Genomic DNA, 19,195 nt, shown 5'->3' on the forward strand with positions numbered 1-19,195 from the left:
GCACAAAAAATAAAAAACCCAGCGGTGATTAAATACCAAAAGAAAGCTCAATTTCTGTGAAAAAAAGGACAAAAATTTCATATAGGTCCAGTGTTGCATGACTGAGTAATTGTCATTCAAAATATGAGAGCACCGAAAGCTGAAAACTGGTCTGGTTATTAAGGGTGTTTAAGTGCCCAGTGGTCAAGTGGTTAAGGGCTCATGCACACTGCAGCCAACAAAAAGAAAAGCTGCTTTTATGTTTTTACTGGCATTTGAGCTTTTATTTCAGCCTGAGCTTTTTATTGAAATTCTTCAAGGCTCTTTGTGCTTTTATGAGCATAAGTATTTTTTTTTTCCCCACAAACCCTCCTAGATGGTATTTTATTAACCACTTTACAAACAAAACAAAACGCTGGAACAAATGTTTCTGTGTGAGTTTTCGAACTCTTTGGGACACTAGCTCCTCTCAAAACATGAGTTTGGTGGATTTTTCCTGTCTGTAGGAGAATATGCCTGAAAAAGCTATAATGTGCATGGACACATTGGATAACATGGAGGGGAATTTCCAGGCAGAAAAAATAAGGGCTCAAAATAGCTCAAAAGCCTGTAGGAGCCGCTTCTTTGAGCTGCAGTGTGCATGAGCCCTAAAGCCCCATTCCCGACTAAAACCTTTATTTTTTACCACCCTTCCCTCCTGTAACCCATCCAACTAGGCAGTTTTTCCACTACCTTCTGAAGCCAGGAGTCTCCCCTCCTAGGCTGTCCCTGACATTGGTTCCAGGTACGGGACACCATGAAAATCATTAAATGGGGCTTTAGGCCGGGTTCACACTGGTACAACAAACGTTCCGACTTTGGGAGCTCTTGTCACATGACGTGTGCAAATCAATGTTTCCCTAGGAGAGCCGTCTTAACTGGTACGACACAAGTCGGTCCGACTCGGAAAATGCTCCCTGCACTACTTTGGTCTGACGCTGATCCTTCTTCAGCCCATTGAAGTTGGATCAAAGTCAGATCATCGTCTTAATTGATCAGACTTTGCTCTGAAGATCTTGAAAGGGAACCCCATGCCAAATTTAAAAAAAAAATAAAAATACACACATGGCATGGTTTCCTCCTCCAAGACCATGCCAGGCCCTTCGGTCTGGTATGGATTTTAAGGGGAATCCCACAGCCAAAAAAAAAAGGCATGGGGTCCACCCCCCAAAATCCATACCAGACCCTTATCTGAGCACACAGCCTCACAGGTCATGAAAGGGGGTGGGGACAAGCGAGCGCCCCCCCCCCTCCTGAAACATACCAGGCCACACGCCCTCAACATGGGGGAGTGGGTGCTTTGGGGTGGGGGGGAGCCTTGCGTGCTCCCCTACCCCAAAAAACCTTGTCCCTATGTTGATGGGGACAAGGGCCTCTGGCCATTGGTTGTCAGAGTCTGCGGGCGGGGGGACTTATCGGAATCTGGAGGCCCTCTTTACCCTCTTCCCCAAACCCTATGTGAATGAGTTTGGGGTACATTGTACCCCTACCCATTCACCAAAAAAAAAAAAAAGTGTCAAAAATAAAAAACGCAATACACAGGTTTTTTAATTAATTTATTAAGGCAGCTCCAGCATCTCTTCCGATTTCTTCTCCCTCCTCCTCTGATGTCTTCTGCCTCTACCGGTTCTTCTCCTGGTGTTGCCTCAAAGCCATGTCCGCCGTGTGCTATGACCTACAAAGACATGGGGTGGGGCCACCCTGTGACATCATAAGGGGGCATGGCCTCCATATGACATCACCAGATGGCCCGCCCCATGTCTTTATAAGTCATAGCACACAGCGGACCTGCCATTACACCGGGAGAGTGCATCAAGGCAGCATTGGAAGAATAGAGGGAGAAGACAGCCGAGAGAGGAGACCCGGCAGAGACAGAAGACAGAGGGAGAAGAACCAGAGAGGGCTAGAAGATATCAGCAGGAAAAGAACCGGACAGGGGAGAAGAACCAGCAGAGGCAGAAAACCGCAGTGGAAGAGGAAGATGAAATCGGAAGAGATGCCAGAGCTGCCTTAATAAATTACTTTTAAAACCGGTGTACTGCATTTTATTTTTGGCATTTGACTTTTTTTTTTATTTTTATTTTTTTTAAGTGAATGGGTAGGGCTGTTGAGGGCATGTGGCCTGGTATGGTCCAGGAAGGGGGGGGGGGGGGGGGGGCGCTCGCTTGTCCCTTCCCTTTTCCTGACCTGCTGGGCTGCGTGCTCGGATAAGGGTCTGGTATGGATTTTGGGAGGGAGGGGACCCCATTCTGGTTTTTTTTTTATTTATTTGGAATGGAATTTCCCTAAAGATTCATACCAGACACAAAGTGCCTGGCATTGTCAGGATCAAAGTTGGATCCCCGTTCATTGAAGTCAGACGGATGTTGGACTTCAATTTGCAGGGCAAAGTTGGATCCACAGTCATACGACTGTCATGTCGTACCAGTGTGAACCTGGCCTTACAGCAGTATTAAACCCAAAAACAAAAATTATATTACAACTTACCAATTCTTAGATGTAGTGGCTGCATTTGTTTTCTTCTTTAGGCTTTTCATCTGGTGATCCAGCCAGTAAATCTGTTATATTTGAACTTCCTTTAAAAGTTGAACTAAATGCACAAATGCTCACCTGTGCTACAATGGTCCAATATCCATGAGCTCCTGTGCCGTCTACGTTTAGGGAGCTCCGCCGAAAAACCCCCCAAAAAAAAAAAACCTGGAAGCCGATTGTTTTCTATGCAGAGCTGCACCAGATTTTGCACTCTCCAGTTTTAGTAAATCTCCCCCAATATATAACATTTTTGCTTTGGGTCCAATCCTGCTTTAAGCTTCAGATATGTTATTGCTATTTCAATGAAACATTACCTAGGAAAATCTGTCATAACATCTTACCACAAATAAAGATGCATGGAATATCGCATACAGTACACAGCCGCCTGTAATAACACCGCAAATTACCAAGAGGGTAAACGGCGGCAGGCGTCACAAAGTGCGTCTGGAAATAAGTGCTCCATTAACAGCGCTCTGGTAATAGGACGCATTCAGTGCGGAGGCGGATTGGAAATCGCTTGTTTATGATCAGGTATCGAGCGGTGGACAGTAAACGCTTCATTACATGCGGCACAAATCCTCTTTACCAGGAGAGCGCAAATTGCATAGAAAGCATGTGATTGAATCCTCCAGAATACACCTAGCGGCCCACCATTTCCCCTCATTACATCGCGCTGCATTCAGGAAGCGCAGGATCAGGGGAGTAAAGTCCTGAAACCGCCGCCTATCATCCCGCCGACCGGATGTCATTAACACGCTAAACCCAGAGAGAGCACTTATCTACAACAAGGCTCTCCGGGGACCAGATTTCCTTCCTAACGCAGCAAATACACGTCTCAAGAGGACTGGATAAAATGCCGAGAGGATTTTCACCATCTCCGCATCCGGTTACTATTATTTATTTCCATTATTTTCTGTATTTACAGAGCTCAAAAATATTCTGTAGTGCTGCCCAGATAATACAGGCAATGCTAATGCCAGCTGACCCCGGTGCGACCACATTCATATATACCTCAATTCATTTATATAGCGCCAACATATTCCATAGTGCTGTACAGACAAAAACTGAGCCAGTCACTTCAAGCTCAGCACCAGAAAAGCTTACACTCTAATGTCCCACTATAGTCACACTCTTATTATACATCTGTATAGCGCTGACATATTCTGGAGTGCTGTACAGAGAACACCGAACCATATAGATCAGTCTCTGTACCACAGGAGCTCACACTCTAAAGTCCCACACTATTCTACATTTATTTACCACAGTGCTGCATAGAGAACACTGAGCCAGTCACATTAGTCTCTGTACCAGAGAGGCTTACACTCTAATCTCCCACCACAGTCACACTATTATTATCATTATACATTTGTATATCTCCGACATATTCCAGAGTGTTGACTTCATTACGGCAATGTGTTTTTATCTTCTCAACTCACATGGACAGCGCAGTCCGCATTGTTAGAAGAAGCTCCCAGATTAGAGTACAGATGGGAAGATTGTATATTTTTCTCAACAGGTATCTACACAGCGCTTTACATACTGTTTATTCCTATCAAACCCTGGCCTGCAGGAGCTTACAATCTAAGGCCCCTATTTCACATACATGGACCAGTTTGAACAGGAGCCATTTAACCTATCAGCATGTCTTTGGCCATGGGAGGAAATGAGATATCGGGAGGAAATGCACACAAGCACAGCAAGAACATACAAACTCCATGCAGATAAAGCTCTGGCTGGGATTTGAACCTATGATCCCAGTGCTGAAAGACATAAGTCCTAACCACTAAGCCACCCTGCTGCCATTCCACAGACATACAAACTCGGATGGTCTGAGAGGGTGGGGAAGGTAGTAGAATCTCCAGCTCATCTTGGAGGGGAAATAACAGCGACCGCGACCCCCCCCCCCCCCCAAGGGAAATCTGCCATGAATCGTCCATGAATGTGCACAGCACCTGCAGCTATATCATTAATGACAATAGTCTTATGTCCGGAGGAGCTTCTATTCGGCCCTTCCTATACTTCATCCTAACTGATGCTGAATCTATACGAGGGGGTGACGTGAAGACCCCCCCCCCCAACAAAGAACTCCGCTTCCACATTAGAACTGCATTGGGAGCTGAAGGAAAACAGTCTGGTGATGACTATTCTTATTTAGTGACCACAATCCCGTCACCGGTGGAGTAGTCATGGTAACTCATCAAATAGAACACACCAAAAATCAATCAACTGACCACAGCGATTCTATTGGCAGCTGATGGACTCAAATAATTAGCTTGTATTGATCAGTTATGGGTGGATACCAGTGACCACTTCTACTTACTGGGAATTCCATGAAAAAGTCCTCCCAGCGCACTTCCAGCTCCATCCCCTCATCCACCAATAAGAAGGGCTGACGCTGAATGTTCAAGAACCGCACAGCGGACACAGAGAGTGGGTGGAGCTGGAGAAAACACTCGATTGATCTTCCCGTCACCATCGACCCCTAATATCATACATGCAAAACAACACAACCCAAAACCCATAGTCTCAAAAGTAACACTCTGTCTGCTTTGCAGCTAATTTTCTTCACCCATTTCTCCAGTTTATAAGGGGTGATGTGGAAATCGAATCCATTCACCATGGCTGTAGAGACCACCCTGGTATGAAATGAAGGGATGTCCAACTCCATCCCCGTGGGCCAGGACCCGGCCATGGGTTGAGGATTTCTACAACTGCCCGGCAAACACCGAGCCAAAATCCCAGAGACTGCAGCCCCAAACATGACAGACGATTTCCCTGTTTACACATCATACAGGACTGGGGAGGAAAAGATCAATCAATACAGCAGAAACATATAAAACCCAGCAGGACCATGGACAGCTCACACTGCACCATACAGCAATCACAGGGATTAGAACACCAGCAGTCTATCCTTTCACTAGAGGCCAGCGACATCCCATCCGTTCCCTACAAGCCAGCGACATCCCATCCGTTCCCTACAGGCCAGCGACAACCCATCCGTTCCCTACAGGCCAGCCACATCCCATCCGTTCCCTACAGGCCAGCCACATCCCATCCGTTCCCTACAAACCAGCCACATCCCATCCGTTCCCTACAGGCCAGCGACAACCCATCCGTTCCCTACAGGCCAGCCACATCCCATCCGTTCCCTACAGGCCAGCCACATCCCATCCGTTCCCTACAAACCAGCCACATCCCATCCGTTCCCTACAGGCCAGCCACATCCCATCCGTTCCCTACAGGCCAGCGACAACCCATCCGTTCCCTACAGCCCAGCCACATCCCATCCGTTCCCTACAGGCCAGCCACATCCCATCCGTTCCCTACAGGCCAGCCACATCCCATCCGTTCCCTACAGCCCAGCCACATCCCATCCGTTCCCTACAGCCCAGCCACATCCCATCCGTTCCCTACAGCCCAGCCACATCCCATCCGTTCCCTACAGCCCAGCCACATCCCATCCGTTCCCTACAGCCCAGCCACATCCCATCCGTTCCCTACAGCCCAGCCACATCCCATCCGTTCCCTACAGCCCAGCCACATCCCATCCGTTCCCTACAGCCCAGCCACATCCCATCCGTTCCCTACAGCCCAGCCACATCCCATCCGTTCCCTACAGCCCAGCCACATCCCATCCGTTCCCTACAGCCCAGCCACATCCCATCCGTTCCCTACAGCCCAGCCACATCCCATCCGTTCCCTACAGCCCAGCCACATCCCATCCGTTCCCTACAGCCCAGCCACATCCCATCCGTTCCCTACAGCCCAGCCACATCCCATCCGTTCCCTACAGCCCAGCCACATCCCATCCGTTCCCTACAGGCCAGCCACATCCCATCCGTTCCCTACAGGCCAGCCACATCCCATCCGTTCCCTACAGGCCAGCCACATCCCATCCGTTCCCTACAGGCCAGCCACATCCCATCCGTTCCCTACAGGCCAGCCACATCCCATCCGTTCCCTACGGCCCAGCCACATCCCATCCGTTCCCTACGGCCCAGCCACATCCCATCCGTTCCCTACGGCCCAGCGACATCCCATCCGTTCCCTACGGCCCAGCGACATCCCATCCGTTCCCTACGGCCCAGCCACATCCCATCCGTTCCCTACAGGCCAGCGCCGACATCCCATCCGTTCCCTACAGGCCAGCGCCGACATCCCATCCGTTCCCTACAGGCCAGCGCCGACATCCCATCCGTTCCCTACAGGCCAGCGCCGACATCCCATCCGTTCCCTACAGGCCAGCGCCGACATCCCATCCGTTCCCTACAGGCCAGCGCCGACATCCCATCCGTTCCCTACAGGCCAGCGCCGACATCCCATCCGTTCCCTACAGGCCAGCGCCGACATCCCATCCGTTCCCTACAGGCCAGCGCCGACATCCCATCCGTTCCCTACAGGCCAGCGCCGACATCCCATCCGTTCCCTACAGGCCAGCGCCGACATCCCATCCGTTCCCTACAGGCCAGCGCCGACATCCCATCCGTTCCCTACAGGCCAGCGCCGACATCCCATCCGTTCCCTAGATACTACGACATCCCATCCATTCCCTAGTGACCAGCGACATCCCATCCATTCCCTACAGACCAGCGCCGACATCCCATCCATTCCCTAGTGACCAGCAACATCCCAACCATTCCCTAGTGACCAGCAACATCCCAACCATTCCCTAGTGACCAGCAACATCCCAACCATTCCCTAGTGACCAGCAACATCCCAACCATTCCCTAGTGACCAGCGACATCCCATCCATTCCCTAGTGACCAGCAACATCCCAACCATTCCCTAGTGACCAGCAACATCCCATCCATTCCCTAGTGACCAGCAACATCCCAACCATTCCCTAGTGACCAGCGACATCCCATCCATTCCCTAGTAGGGATGAGCCCGATGTTTGAGTCCAACGTAAGTTCGACATGAACATCAGGTGTTCGCCGCATAGCGAACAATTTGGGGTGTTCACAGCAAATTCGAAAGCTTCGGAACACCCTTTAAAAGTCTATGGGAGAAATCAAAAATGCTAATTTTAAAGGCTTATATGCATGGTATTGTCATAAAAAGTGTTTGGGGTCCTGCCCCAGGGGACATGTATCAATGCAAACAAAAGTTTTAAAAAACGCAAATTTTTTCAGGAGCAGCGATTTTAATAATGCAAAGTGAAACAATAAAAGTGTAATATTCCTTTAAATTTCGTACCTGGGGAGTGTCTATAGTATGCCTGTAAAGTGGCGCATGTTTCCCGTGTTTACAACAGTCCCTGCACAAATTACATTTCTAAGGCCTCTTTCACACGGGACGGATCCGTGATGATCCGCCCCGCATACATCCGCTTGCTCAGCGGGGATCGACGGAGCAGGAAGAGGACAGGTCTGTCCCTGCACACTGCGCAGGGACCGACCTGTCAGAGCGCAGCTCCCCCCTATGGGAGATCAGATGACCCGCAGAGTCCGTCGTCGCCCGATCCACAGACGGATGGAAAAGTAGGTGTTTTTTTTTCCCGGATCGGAGCGGGTCGGATGTCAGCGGACATGTCACTACTGACATCCGACGCTCCATAGAGGTCTATGGAGCATCCGTTCAGGTCCGCCTAAAAAACTGACAGGAGGACCTCAATGGATAGTTCCGTGTGAAAGAGACCTAAAAGGAAAAAAAAAGTCATTTAAAAGTACTCTCAGCTATAATGAATTGTCGGTCCCGGCAATACAAAGTCATTGAAAAAAAACGGCATGGGATTCCCCCACAGTACATTACCAGGCCCTTTGGATCAGGTATGAATATTAAGGGAAACCCCAAACCAAAATGTAAAAAAAAAAAAAAAATGCGTGGGGGTCCCCCCAAATTCCATACTAAGCCCTACAGGTCTGGTATAGATATTAAGGGGAACCCCGCACCAAAATTTTACAAAAAATGGCAAGGCGGTCCCCCTCAAAATCCATACCAGACCCTTATCTGAGCACGCAATCTGGTAGGCCACAGGAAAAGAGGGTGGGGAGGAGGGACGAGAACCGTACCAGGCCACATGCCCTCAACATGGGGAGGGTGCTTTGGGGTAGCCATACCAGGCCACATCCCCACAACCCTTGTCCGGTGGTTGTGGGGGTCTGCGGGCGGGGGGGGGGGGCTTATAGGAATCTTGAAGCCCCCTTTAACAAGGAGACCCCCAGATCCCGGCCTCCCCCCCTGTGTGAAATGGTAACAGGGTACCTATTATCATTTCACAAAAAAAGTGTGAAAATGGTAAAAATGACAAGACACGGCTTGGGACAAGTCCCTTATAAAAAAATGTAAAAAATAAAAATGTCCCACGAAGTCTTCTTCATGGAGGCAGGTCGTTCGAGTTTTTATTTTTTTTAATTTCCATCTGTCGGCGGAGCAAGAGAAGAAGATGATGACTTTGTGGGACATTATTTTTTTAATAAAAGGACTTGTCCCAAGCTGTGTCATGTCAATTTTACCCCTTTCACACTTTTTTTGCGAAATGGTAGGGGTACATTTGTACCCAGTTACCATTTCACACAGGGGGGAGGCCGGGATCTGGGGGTCCCCTTGTTAAGGGGGGCTTCCAGATTCCGATAAGCCCCCTGCCCGCAGACCGCCAAAAACACCGGGCAAGGGTTGTGAGGGTGAAGCCCTTGTCCCCGCTCTCTTGTCCCCCACTCTTCTCCTGCTGCCCGCCAGGTTGCATGTTCGGGTAAGGGTCTGGTATGGATTTTTGGGGGGAACCCCACGCCATTTTTTTATTCAGGCATGGGGTTCCCCTTAAAATCAGGTCTGGTATGGATTTGGAAGGGGACCCCACACCATTTTTTTTTTTTTTTTTTAAAACCCATACCAGACCTGAAGGGCCTGGTATGGAATTTGGGGGGACCCCCACGCAATTTTGTTTTTTAAATTCTTGTTCGGGGGTTCCCCCTTAATATTCATGCCAGATGCAAAGGGCCTGATAATGGACTGGGGGGGTGACCCCAAGCCGATTTTTTCAATGACTTATCTGTATTGCCGGGACCCGACAATTCATTATAGCCGCGAGAACTTTTAAATGACTTTTTTCCTTTAGAAATGTCATTTTGTGCTGGGACTGTTCTAAACGCAGGAAACATGCGCCACTTTACAGGAATACTATACACACCCCCTAGGTACGAAATTTAAAGAAATATTTCACTTTAAGCATTATTAAAATCACTGCTCATGAAAAAACTGCCGTTTTTAAAACTTTTTTTGCATTGATACATGTCCCCTGGGGCAGGACCCGGTCCCCAAACACTTTATATGACAATAACTTGCATATAAGCCTTTAAAATTAGCACTTTTGATTATTCATGTTTGTGTCCCATAGACTTTAACGGTGTTCACATAAATGTTTTGCCTGTTCACATGTTCTGCTGCGAACCGGGGTTTTTTTTTTGGCTCATCCCTATTCCCTAGAGACCAGTGACATCACTGAGAACGCAGCCTTGTCCATTTCACAGAGACCAGTTTAATGTCTTATGTCCATGTCTTATGCGGAGATCAAATACTTCGCTCTTTCTAGATTTTCTTGTCTAGGTTCCTTTGTGGATCGATTATTTTCATTGTTTAGAATTCAGACCCAGCTCAATAACATTTAGTAAAAGCAGGAAATAAGAGGTGTACTAGGAAGAGAGAAAACCATTTATAAGCGGAGAGCCTCTTTAAAAGGCATTGTGTGTCTTAGACTGTATATAAGAATGGGTGTTAAAGAAGACCTGTCATCAAACATTAATGCCGTAGGCCGAGCAAAGGGTGACCTGCGGTGTTCGGTTACCTACACACTCCATCCAACACACTGTATCCACCTGAAAATAGAGACCTTTACACAGACCCAAATACAAAGAAAGCCACGTGGACATTCAAGTTGCTGCTGCATGCTATACAGGTTTACCACACCATTACAGGTAGGTGACAGGTCCTCTATGTTCTCTACAAAGCAAAATCCCACCACACCTATCTCACAAAATGTTACCTATACCACCTATGTGATATAAATCACAGAACAAATCTGCTTCTCAAATCTGAATTCCTCATGAAAAACAGCTGTGCACTTCCTGTGCCCAGACACACCTAATCAGTGCACTTCCTGTGCCCAGACACACCAGATATCATTGCCTTGTGCCAAGGCACACCTGATATCAGTGCCCTTCCTATAACAGGGGTGCCTGGGCACAAGAGGGGCATTGATATCAGTTACCAATGTTCAATGATATCCAGATACCAATGTTCGTCCTGTGCCTAGGCACTCCTGAAATCGTGAGAGCCTGGGCACAGGAGGGACACCGATATCAATGCCCTTCCTGTGGCCAGGCCCTCCTGATATCAATGCCCTTCCTGTGGCCAGGCACTCCTGATTAGGGGTGCACCGAATGGGTTTTTCGGTGCCGAAACCGATACCGAAAATGAAAAATGCGCTAGGCCAAAAACCGAAACCGATTCCGAAACGTATTTTTAAAAAAAAACATTTTTATACAGGAGATGGTCAGAGACTGGGGACATGATACAAGAGATCAATGCAGCCTCACCAGTGCAGCCAGCCTGTGTCCTCAGTGCAGCCAGCCTGTGCAGGGGAAGAGAGAGGAGTTCCGCCACCACCTGGTTGATTAGAGCACCGGGAACATAACAGCTTTCATTTCAATAGCTGTGTGTTCCCAGCCGCTCGCCATCATATACAGCCCCTCCTCTTTTTGCGTGCACTTTGATAGACAGATCACCCATCCAATCCTGGGATGGGTGATCTGTCTATCAAGGTTCCCCCGGACAAGGGGGGGGGGCTTATATGACGGTGCACAGCGGGGAGCACAAAGCTATTGAAATTAAAGCTGTTATGTTCCCGGCGCTCTAATCAACCAGGCAACGGCAACTCTCCTCTCTTTTGTCCTATAGGACACCCACGTTATGGGTGGCACTAGGGGCGGGGAGGAGCCCTGCCCCTCTCCCAGGCCCCGCCTCATCAGCGGCCATTTTTCTCTTTTGGCAAATTGATATCAGTGCTCTTCTTGTGCCCAGGCACCTGATGGCTGTGTATCCGCAGTGAGAAATAATTTAAGTTACTGCTGTCTCTGACTGTCACCAGATTTCTAGTGTGATTTGGTGATGTCAGCAATGTGCTGCTCACTATTCTCCTTGCTGGAGAGGACACTGTACCTGTACCTTCATTACAAAGCTCTCCCTGCTTCTGCTGCATTCATTCAGTGGATTTGTGCACACGTCATTTTTCATACAGAAAAGTTAAGTTGCACATCTTATGGCACAGTTAAAAAGGTCCATTAACACCATAACACTACGCTGCAATGCACGCAGTGACTCAATGACACAAATTGCACCATATTAAACAGCAAACTCAAAACTAATGGGCTAAAAATAGGGCAGCCTGCATTTTAAGGCAGTGCTTTGCATGGGATGCCATGCGTTGTGCCACGCTGCAGTGTATATGCATTTTCGTGGTGCGTTGGAGTGAGGTTTACAACGAATGGCACCACAGTGCACCAAAGCACATTATTGCAACACAACAGTTTAAATTCGATCTGCACCTTATCTTCACAGTGGGAATTTGGAGGCTGGAGTAGACATGTTTCTCACTGCGGATCTATGAACAGGAAAGAGCGCCACAATTCAAAAAAAAATGTACCTGAAAAACAGAAAATGATCGGCCTCCACCCATACCCGTCTATCCAGTTTTAGGTAACACAGTGTGATGCATGGGGGCAGATTTACCGGTAAGACAGGACACATCGCATACCTCCCCAAAACCTTAGCATGTCCTCCGGCAAAGGTTTGTAAGGAGCCTTCAGTGACTCTTGTCATCCAACTGACTGCAGAGCCTTGACTAAAGAGGAACTCGCTTTTCCTGTATGTTCTACCAACCCACCACCTAGAGAAGGTGCCAGCTCCTGCAGGGTTCAAGTTTTCATGTTATCGGTCACCATAACACTGCCCACGGACCTGAGGTGCTTACTACTCTTGTATTAGATGGTTAGCTGATGTCTTTGGCAGTGGAAGATCCCCCAGCAGATGGCTCTGGGGCTGAATTGACTGATGGAATCCTTGAGATAATGGGAGATCTCCACCCCTCTCACAGTATACACATGCAGAGCTTGGGGTGAGCTGACATGTTACTGTATGAGATCTGCCAGAAAGATTGTACCATCGCCTGCAACCCTTATCTGATGCCTGTGACCACCGGAGTTTGGCCACCCTTTGCTGCTACTCACCATCCCTGGAAAAAGTCACAACCAAATGGTGACTGACGGCAAAGATTCAGCTCCGATGCCAGGGACGTTCATACAATGAGGGGCATGCATGTTAACAGGGATGGGGAGTCAGACGGCTGCTGGTGTCAGAGTTGAACAACATTGATGGGGTGCAGGCTTTGGGCAGTAAGGGGGCACACACTGACACAGGGGAGTGTGGATGGTGACTAGTGCCAGAACATAACAAATGTGATTTAGTGTGGGCACTGACTGGTGAGGGGAGCACAATGACTGTGGGTGTCAGGATGTAACACCACTAATGCAGTGCGAGCGATGGGTGGTGAGATTAGCACAATGGCGGTGGGTGTCATGGTATAACACCACTAATGCAGTGTGGGTACTGGGTGATAAGCAGTATGCAGTAAGCACAATGACAGTGGGTGTCACTGTCACCCCACTGATGTGGTGCGGGTGATGGGCGGTGACGGCAGCAACACACTGACAGAGGGAGTACAGATAATGGCTGGTGTCAGGGTGTAATATCTGTGCGAGTGTGGGTGTTGGACGAGTGGGGCAACACACAAAGGGAATAGGGAGGGTGGCTGGTATTGGGGTATTACACATGATGGGGTGCGGGTGGTAAGGGGGGGGTGGGGACACACTGACAGAGGCAAGTAAGGATGGTGACCAGTGTTGGGGTGCACATTGACAGAGGAAAGTACAGATGGTGACTGGTGTCAAGTATTGCCACAGTTGGGATACAAGTGCTGAGGCGGGAAGGGGATGCACACCCTGACAAAAAAATACAGATGGTGGCCGGTGTCGGGGTGTAACACATTTAACGAGGTGCCGAGTGGGGTGGTGAAGGGGTGCACACACTGACAGAGGGTAACATGGACATTGGCTGGGTTATGAATGTTGGGTGGTAAGGGCTGATACAACAGAAGGGAGTGAGCTCTGGGTGGTGGGATCTGGAGGTGGACTTGTACTCATCACTGCAACACTGCACAAGTCTCTTGATTGGTGAGCAGACAGTGGATGCAGCCCCCCATTACCATAGTGGGGCATTGTGGAGTCTGTACCCATGTTCTACCTAGACATGGGTCTTCCGCCTGTCAGGTGACATATGTCTGGGGGACCCTGGGTCCGACCCCTGTCATAGGACATACAGCACTGTGCAAAAGTTTTAGGCAGGTGTGAAAAAATGCTGTAAATAAAGAATGCCTGAGAGTGTTATGCTACATACACACAACCTTTTTTTTTCCCCCATCAGAATAAACTGACGGTCTTTCCGACGGAGTACCGCCGAAACAGACTTGCCTACACACGATCACACCAAAGTCCATTTGTTTAGAACGCAATGACGTACGATGGGACTAGAAAAAAGGAAGTTCAATAGCCAATAGCCAATAGCTGCCGTTGTGTTGTTTTTGGTCCGTCGGAATAGAATACAGACGAACGGTTTTCCCGATAGGAATTGATTCCGTCAGAAAGATTTAAATCATGTTCTATTTCTAGGTCCGTCAGAATTTTTGAAAAAAAAAAAAACGATCAGAATATATACGATGAAATGATTCCGTCTGACTTTTTCTGCCGGAAAGTCCAACCATGTGTACACGGCATTAATAGTCTATATTTATCAATTAACAAAAGGGAAAAGAACAGTAAATGAACAGAAGAGAAAGCCAAATCAATACTTGGTGGGATCTCCCTTTGCTTTCAAAACAGCATCAATCCTTGTAGGTACACTTGTACACAGTTCTTGAAGGAACTCAGCAGGTAGGTCGTTACAAATATCTTGGAGAACGAACCATAGATCTTCTGTGGATGTCGCCTGCCTCAAATCCTTCTGTCTCTTAAAGTAATCCCAGAAAGACTCCATGATGCTGAGATTAGGGCTCTGTGAGGGCAAAAACCATCACTTCTAGGACTCTTTGTTCCTCTTTGCACTAAAGATAGTTCTTAATGACTTTGGCTGTTTGGGGTCATTGCCCTGCTGATGAAGAATACATTTGGGGCCAATCACACTCCTCCCTGATGGTATGACATGATGGATACGTATCTTCCTGTATTTCTCAGCATTGAGGACACCATTGATTCTGACCAGATCTTGCCCCAAGCTTACAAGGAACCTCCACCATGCTTCAGTGTTGCCTTCACTGAACAAACTGCCTCTTCCTTTCAAATTTTGACTCATCGGTCCAGAGCACCGGCTGCCATTTTTCAGCACCCCACTTCCTATGTTTTTACGCATGGTTGAGTCACTTAGCCTTGTTTCCATGTTGGAGGTATGGCTTTTGACCGCTATTCTTCTGGCCAGACATCTCCGGACAGCAGGTGGGTGTACCTGGGTCCCACTGGTTTACCGCCAGTTCTGTGCTGATGGCACTGCTGGACATCTTCCAAAGTTGACGGGAAGTGAACATGATGCGTCTTTCATCTGGTGCATGGTTTCCTTGGCCGACCACTGTGTCTACGGTACTCAACATTGCCTGATAAAATGGTGTCCTCAATGCTCAGAAATACAGGCAGATACTATATTGACCATGCAATACCATCAAGAAGGAGGGAGATTGACCACAAATGTATTCTGCAGCAGGACAATGACCCCAAACATACAGCCAATGTAACTATCTTCAATGTAAAGAAGAACAAAGAGTCCTGGAAGTGAGGGTTTGGCCCCCACAAGAGCCCTGATCTCAACATCATGGAGTTTGTCTGGGATTACATGAAGAGACAGAAGGATTTGAGGCAGCCTACGTTCACAGAAGATCTCTGGTTAGTTCTCCAAGATGTTTGGAACAACCTACCTGCCGAGTTCCTTCAAAACCTGCGTGTAAGTGTACTTAGAAGAGATGATGTTCGTTTGAAGACAAACTATGGTCATACCAAATATTGATGTGATTTGGATTTTTCTTCTGTTTTTCATTTTGTTCATTGATAAAAATAAACAATTAAAACATATATTTTTGAAAGAATTTTTTAAAGTGGTATTAACACTTTTTTTTTTTTTTTTATCACAAATATTTTATACTTAAACAGTGGTTTTGCATAGAGCTGCTCCGGTCCTCTTCTGGTGCTCTGCCAGTGCTCCTGGCCCCTCCCCCTCGAGCAGTGCCCCCAGAGAAAGCCTCTTGCCCTGGGGGCACCGCTGCATGCTCGCTCCCGAGCCACTTCTCTATGCATCCATAAGACACAGACACAATGCTCGGCCCTGTCCCAATACTCTCCTAATTGGCTCACTGGCTGCGATTGACAACAGTGGGAACCAATAGGAACCTACTTCTGTCTCAGCCAATGAGGAGGGAGAATCCCGTCACAGCCAAGGCTATCGTGAACATTGCTGGATCAGAGGGAACTCAGGTAAAGATTGGGGGGGGGGGGGGGAGCTACACACATGCAAATAATCAGCCTTTAGAATCACTTTAATTTACAGAATTTCCTCACACCTGCCTTAAACCTTTGCACATGTGACCTATGTCTGGGGGGACCCCAGGTCTGGCTCCAGTCATGTGACATATGTCTGGGGGGACCCCGGCTCCTGTCATGTGACATATGTCTGGGGGGACCCTGGGTCTGGCTCCTGTTATGTGACATGTCTAGGGGGACCCCGGGTTCGGCTCCTGTCATGTGACATGTCTAGGGGGACCCCGGGCCCAGTCATGTCACTTATGTCTGGGGGGACCCAGGTTCTGGCTCCTGTCATGTGACATGTCTAGGAGGACCCCGGGTCCAGTCATGTCACATATGTCTAGGGGGACCCCAGGTCTGGCTCCAGTCATGTGACATATGTGTGGGGGGCCCTGGGTCTGGCTCCTGTCATGTGACATATGTCTGGGGGGCCCCAGGTCCAGCTCCAGTCATGTGACATATGTCTGGGGGGACCCCGGGTCCGGCTCCAGTCATGTGACATATGTCTGGGGGGACCCTGAGTCCAGTCACGTGACATATGTCTGGGGGGACCCCGGGTCTGGCTCCAGTCATGTGACATGTCTGGGGGGAACCTGGGTCTGGCTCCAGTCATGTGACATATGTCTGGGGGGACCCCAGGTCTGGCTCCAGTCATGTGACATATGTCTGGGGGGACCCCGGCTCCTGTCATGTGACATATGTCTGGGGGGACCCTGGGTCTGGCTCCTGTTATGTGACATGTCTAGGGGGACCCCGGGTTCGGCTCCTGTCATGTGACATGTCTAGGGGGACCCCGGCCCAGTCATGTCACTTATGTCTGGGGGGACCCAGGGTCTGGCTCCTGTCATGTGACATATGTGTGGGGGGCCCTGGGTCTGGCTCCTGTCATGTGACATATGTCTGGGGGGCCCCAGGTCCGGCTCCAGTCATGTGACATATGTCTGGGGGGACCCCGGGTCCGGCTCCAGTCATGTGACATATGTCTGGGGGGACCCCGAGTCCAGTCACGTGACATATGTCTGGGGGGACCCCGGGTCTGGCTCCAGTCATGTGACATGTCTGGGGGGAACCTGGGTCTGGCTCCTGTCATGTGACATATGTCTAGGGGGTCCCCGTGTCCAGTTATGTGACATATCTCTGGGGGGACCCTGGGTCTGGCTCCTGTTATGTGACATGTCTAGGGGGACCCCAGGTCCAGTCATGTCACTTATGTCTGGGGGGACCCCGGGTCTGGCTCCAGTCACGTGACATATGTCTGGGGGGACCCCGAGTCCAGTCACGTGACATACATCTGTGGGGGCCCTGGGTGTGGCTCCTGTCATGTTTCACACACTGTGGCCCCCTTCACAGTGCTGGCCTCTATTGCAAACATGCAGTAACCCATAGCAACCTCCTAGAATCCATTGTTAGCTGCCTGCAGCTGGGTGGGGCTGCATGTTGCTACCGGTTACCACACTGACAGCCCGAGACCATTGTACTGACATGAGGAGGGGGATGACATCATGCATTGCACAGAGCCGTCTACCTGGAGCCCCACCTGCCGGAACCCCTCACCGGACCCCTCCCCCTCCTCATCCCAGCTGTGTGCATTGTAGTCAGGGGTGACCCGGTTCCCGGTGTCTCACCTCGCTCCTTTAGCCCGCTGATGACCCGCAGCTCCTCCTCCTCCATTGTGGATCGGTGCGGAGATCGGTGTGCGGGATCCGGAAGTGTCGGAGGGGGCGGAGTCTGGGAGCTAGGCTGGAGATCCAACCGGAGAGCGGAGTGTATATAATATATTCCCATAGAGGTCTCCTCTCCAGTCTCCACACTGCGAGATCCTTCTGTGGAGCCATCTCCCTTTATATCCTCCATATACATCCTCCTATACGCCCCATAAGCCTCCTATACACCCTCCATATACACCCCATAATCCTCCTATACACCCCATAATCCTCCTATACACCCCATAATCCTCCTATACACCCTTCATATACACCCCATAATCCTCCTATACACCCTCCATATACACCCCATAATCCTCCTATACACCCTTCATATACACCCCATAATCCTCCTATATAACCTTCATATACACCCCATAATCCTCCTATACACCCACCATATACACCCCATAATCCTCCTATACACCCCATAATCCTCCTATATACACCATCCTCCATACACCCTCCATTATTCTATATACACTCCATACGCCATCCTCCATACTCTTCATACACCCTCCATTGTCCTCTATACACCCCATACATCCTCCATTATCCTCCTCCATACAGCCTTCATTATCCTCCTATGTACACCCCATACACCATCCTCCATACACCCTCCATTATCCCCCATATACTCCATACACCCTCCATTATCCCCCATATACTCCATACACCCTCCATTATCCCCCATATACTCTATACACCCTCCATTATTCCCCATACACCATCCATTATCCTCCTATATACACCATCCTCCATACACCCTCTATCATCCTCTATACACCCTCCATTATCCTCCTATACACCCCATACACCATCCCCCATACACCCTCCATTATCCTCCTATAAATACACACCATCCTCCGTACACCCTCCATTATGCTCCGTACACCCTCCATTATGCTCCGTACACCCTCCATTATGCTCCGTACACCCTCCATTATCCTCCATACACCCTCCATTATGCTCCGTACTCCCCATATACCCTCCATTATCCTCCGTACACCCCATACACCCTCCATTATCCTCCATACACCCTCCATTATCCTCCATACACCCTCCATTATCCCCATGACCCCCCATACACCCTCCATTATCCTCCATACACCCCATACACCCTCCATTATCCTCCATACACCCTCCATTATCCCCCATGACCCCCCCATACACCCTCCATTATCCTCCGTACACCCCATACACCCTCCATTATCCTCCATACACCCTCCATTATCCCCATGACCCCCCATACACCCTCCATTATCCCCCATACACCCTCCATTATCCCCCATACACCCTCCATTATCCTCCATACACCCTTCATTATCC

The 19,195-nt window shown here is 49.2% G+C and overlaps 1 protein-coding gene across 5 annotated transcripts in view; it reads right to left on the reverse strand.

The window, feature by feature from the left end:
• SHTN1 (shootin 1) overlaps positions 1 to 17,893 on the reverse strand; it is a 169,524-nt gene extending 151,631 nt beyond the window's left edge. For all 5 annotated transcript variants that reach the window (XM_077455441.1, XM_077455440.1, XM_077455437.1 and 2 more), the window contains exon 1: positions 17,789 to 17,893. In XM_077455441.1, coding sequence (XP_077311567.1) covers positions 17,789 to 17,834 — 46 coding nt within the window. In that variant the 5' untranslated portion in view covers positions 17,835 to 17,893. The remainder of the gene's footprint in view (positions 1 to 17,788) is intronic.
• Between the last annotated feature and the right edge of the window lie 1,302 nt (positions 17,894 to 19,195).

The sequence above is a fragment of the Lithobates pipiens genome, unplaced genomic scaffold (assembly GCF_037356315.1).
Source record: "Lithobates pipiens isolate NorthernLeopardFrog02 unplaced genomic scaffold, aLitPip1_a1.2 Scaffold_25, whole genome shotgun sequence".
Lineage (NCBI taxonomy): Eukaryota > Metazoa > Chordata > Amphibia > Anura > Ranidae > Lithobates > Lithobates pipiens.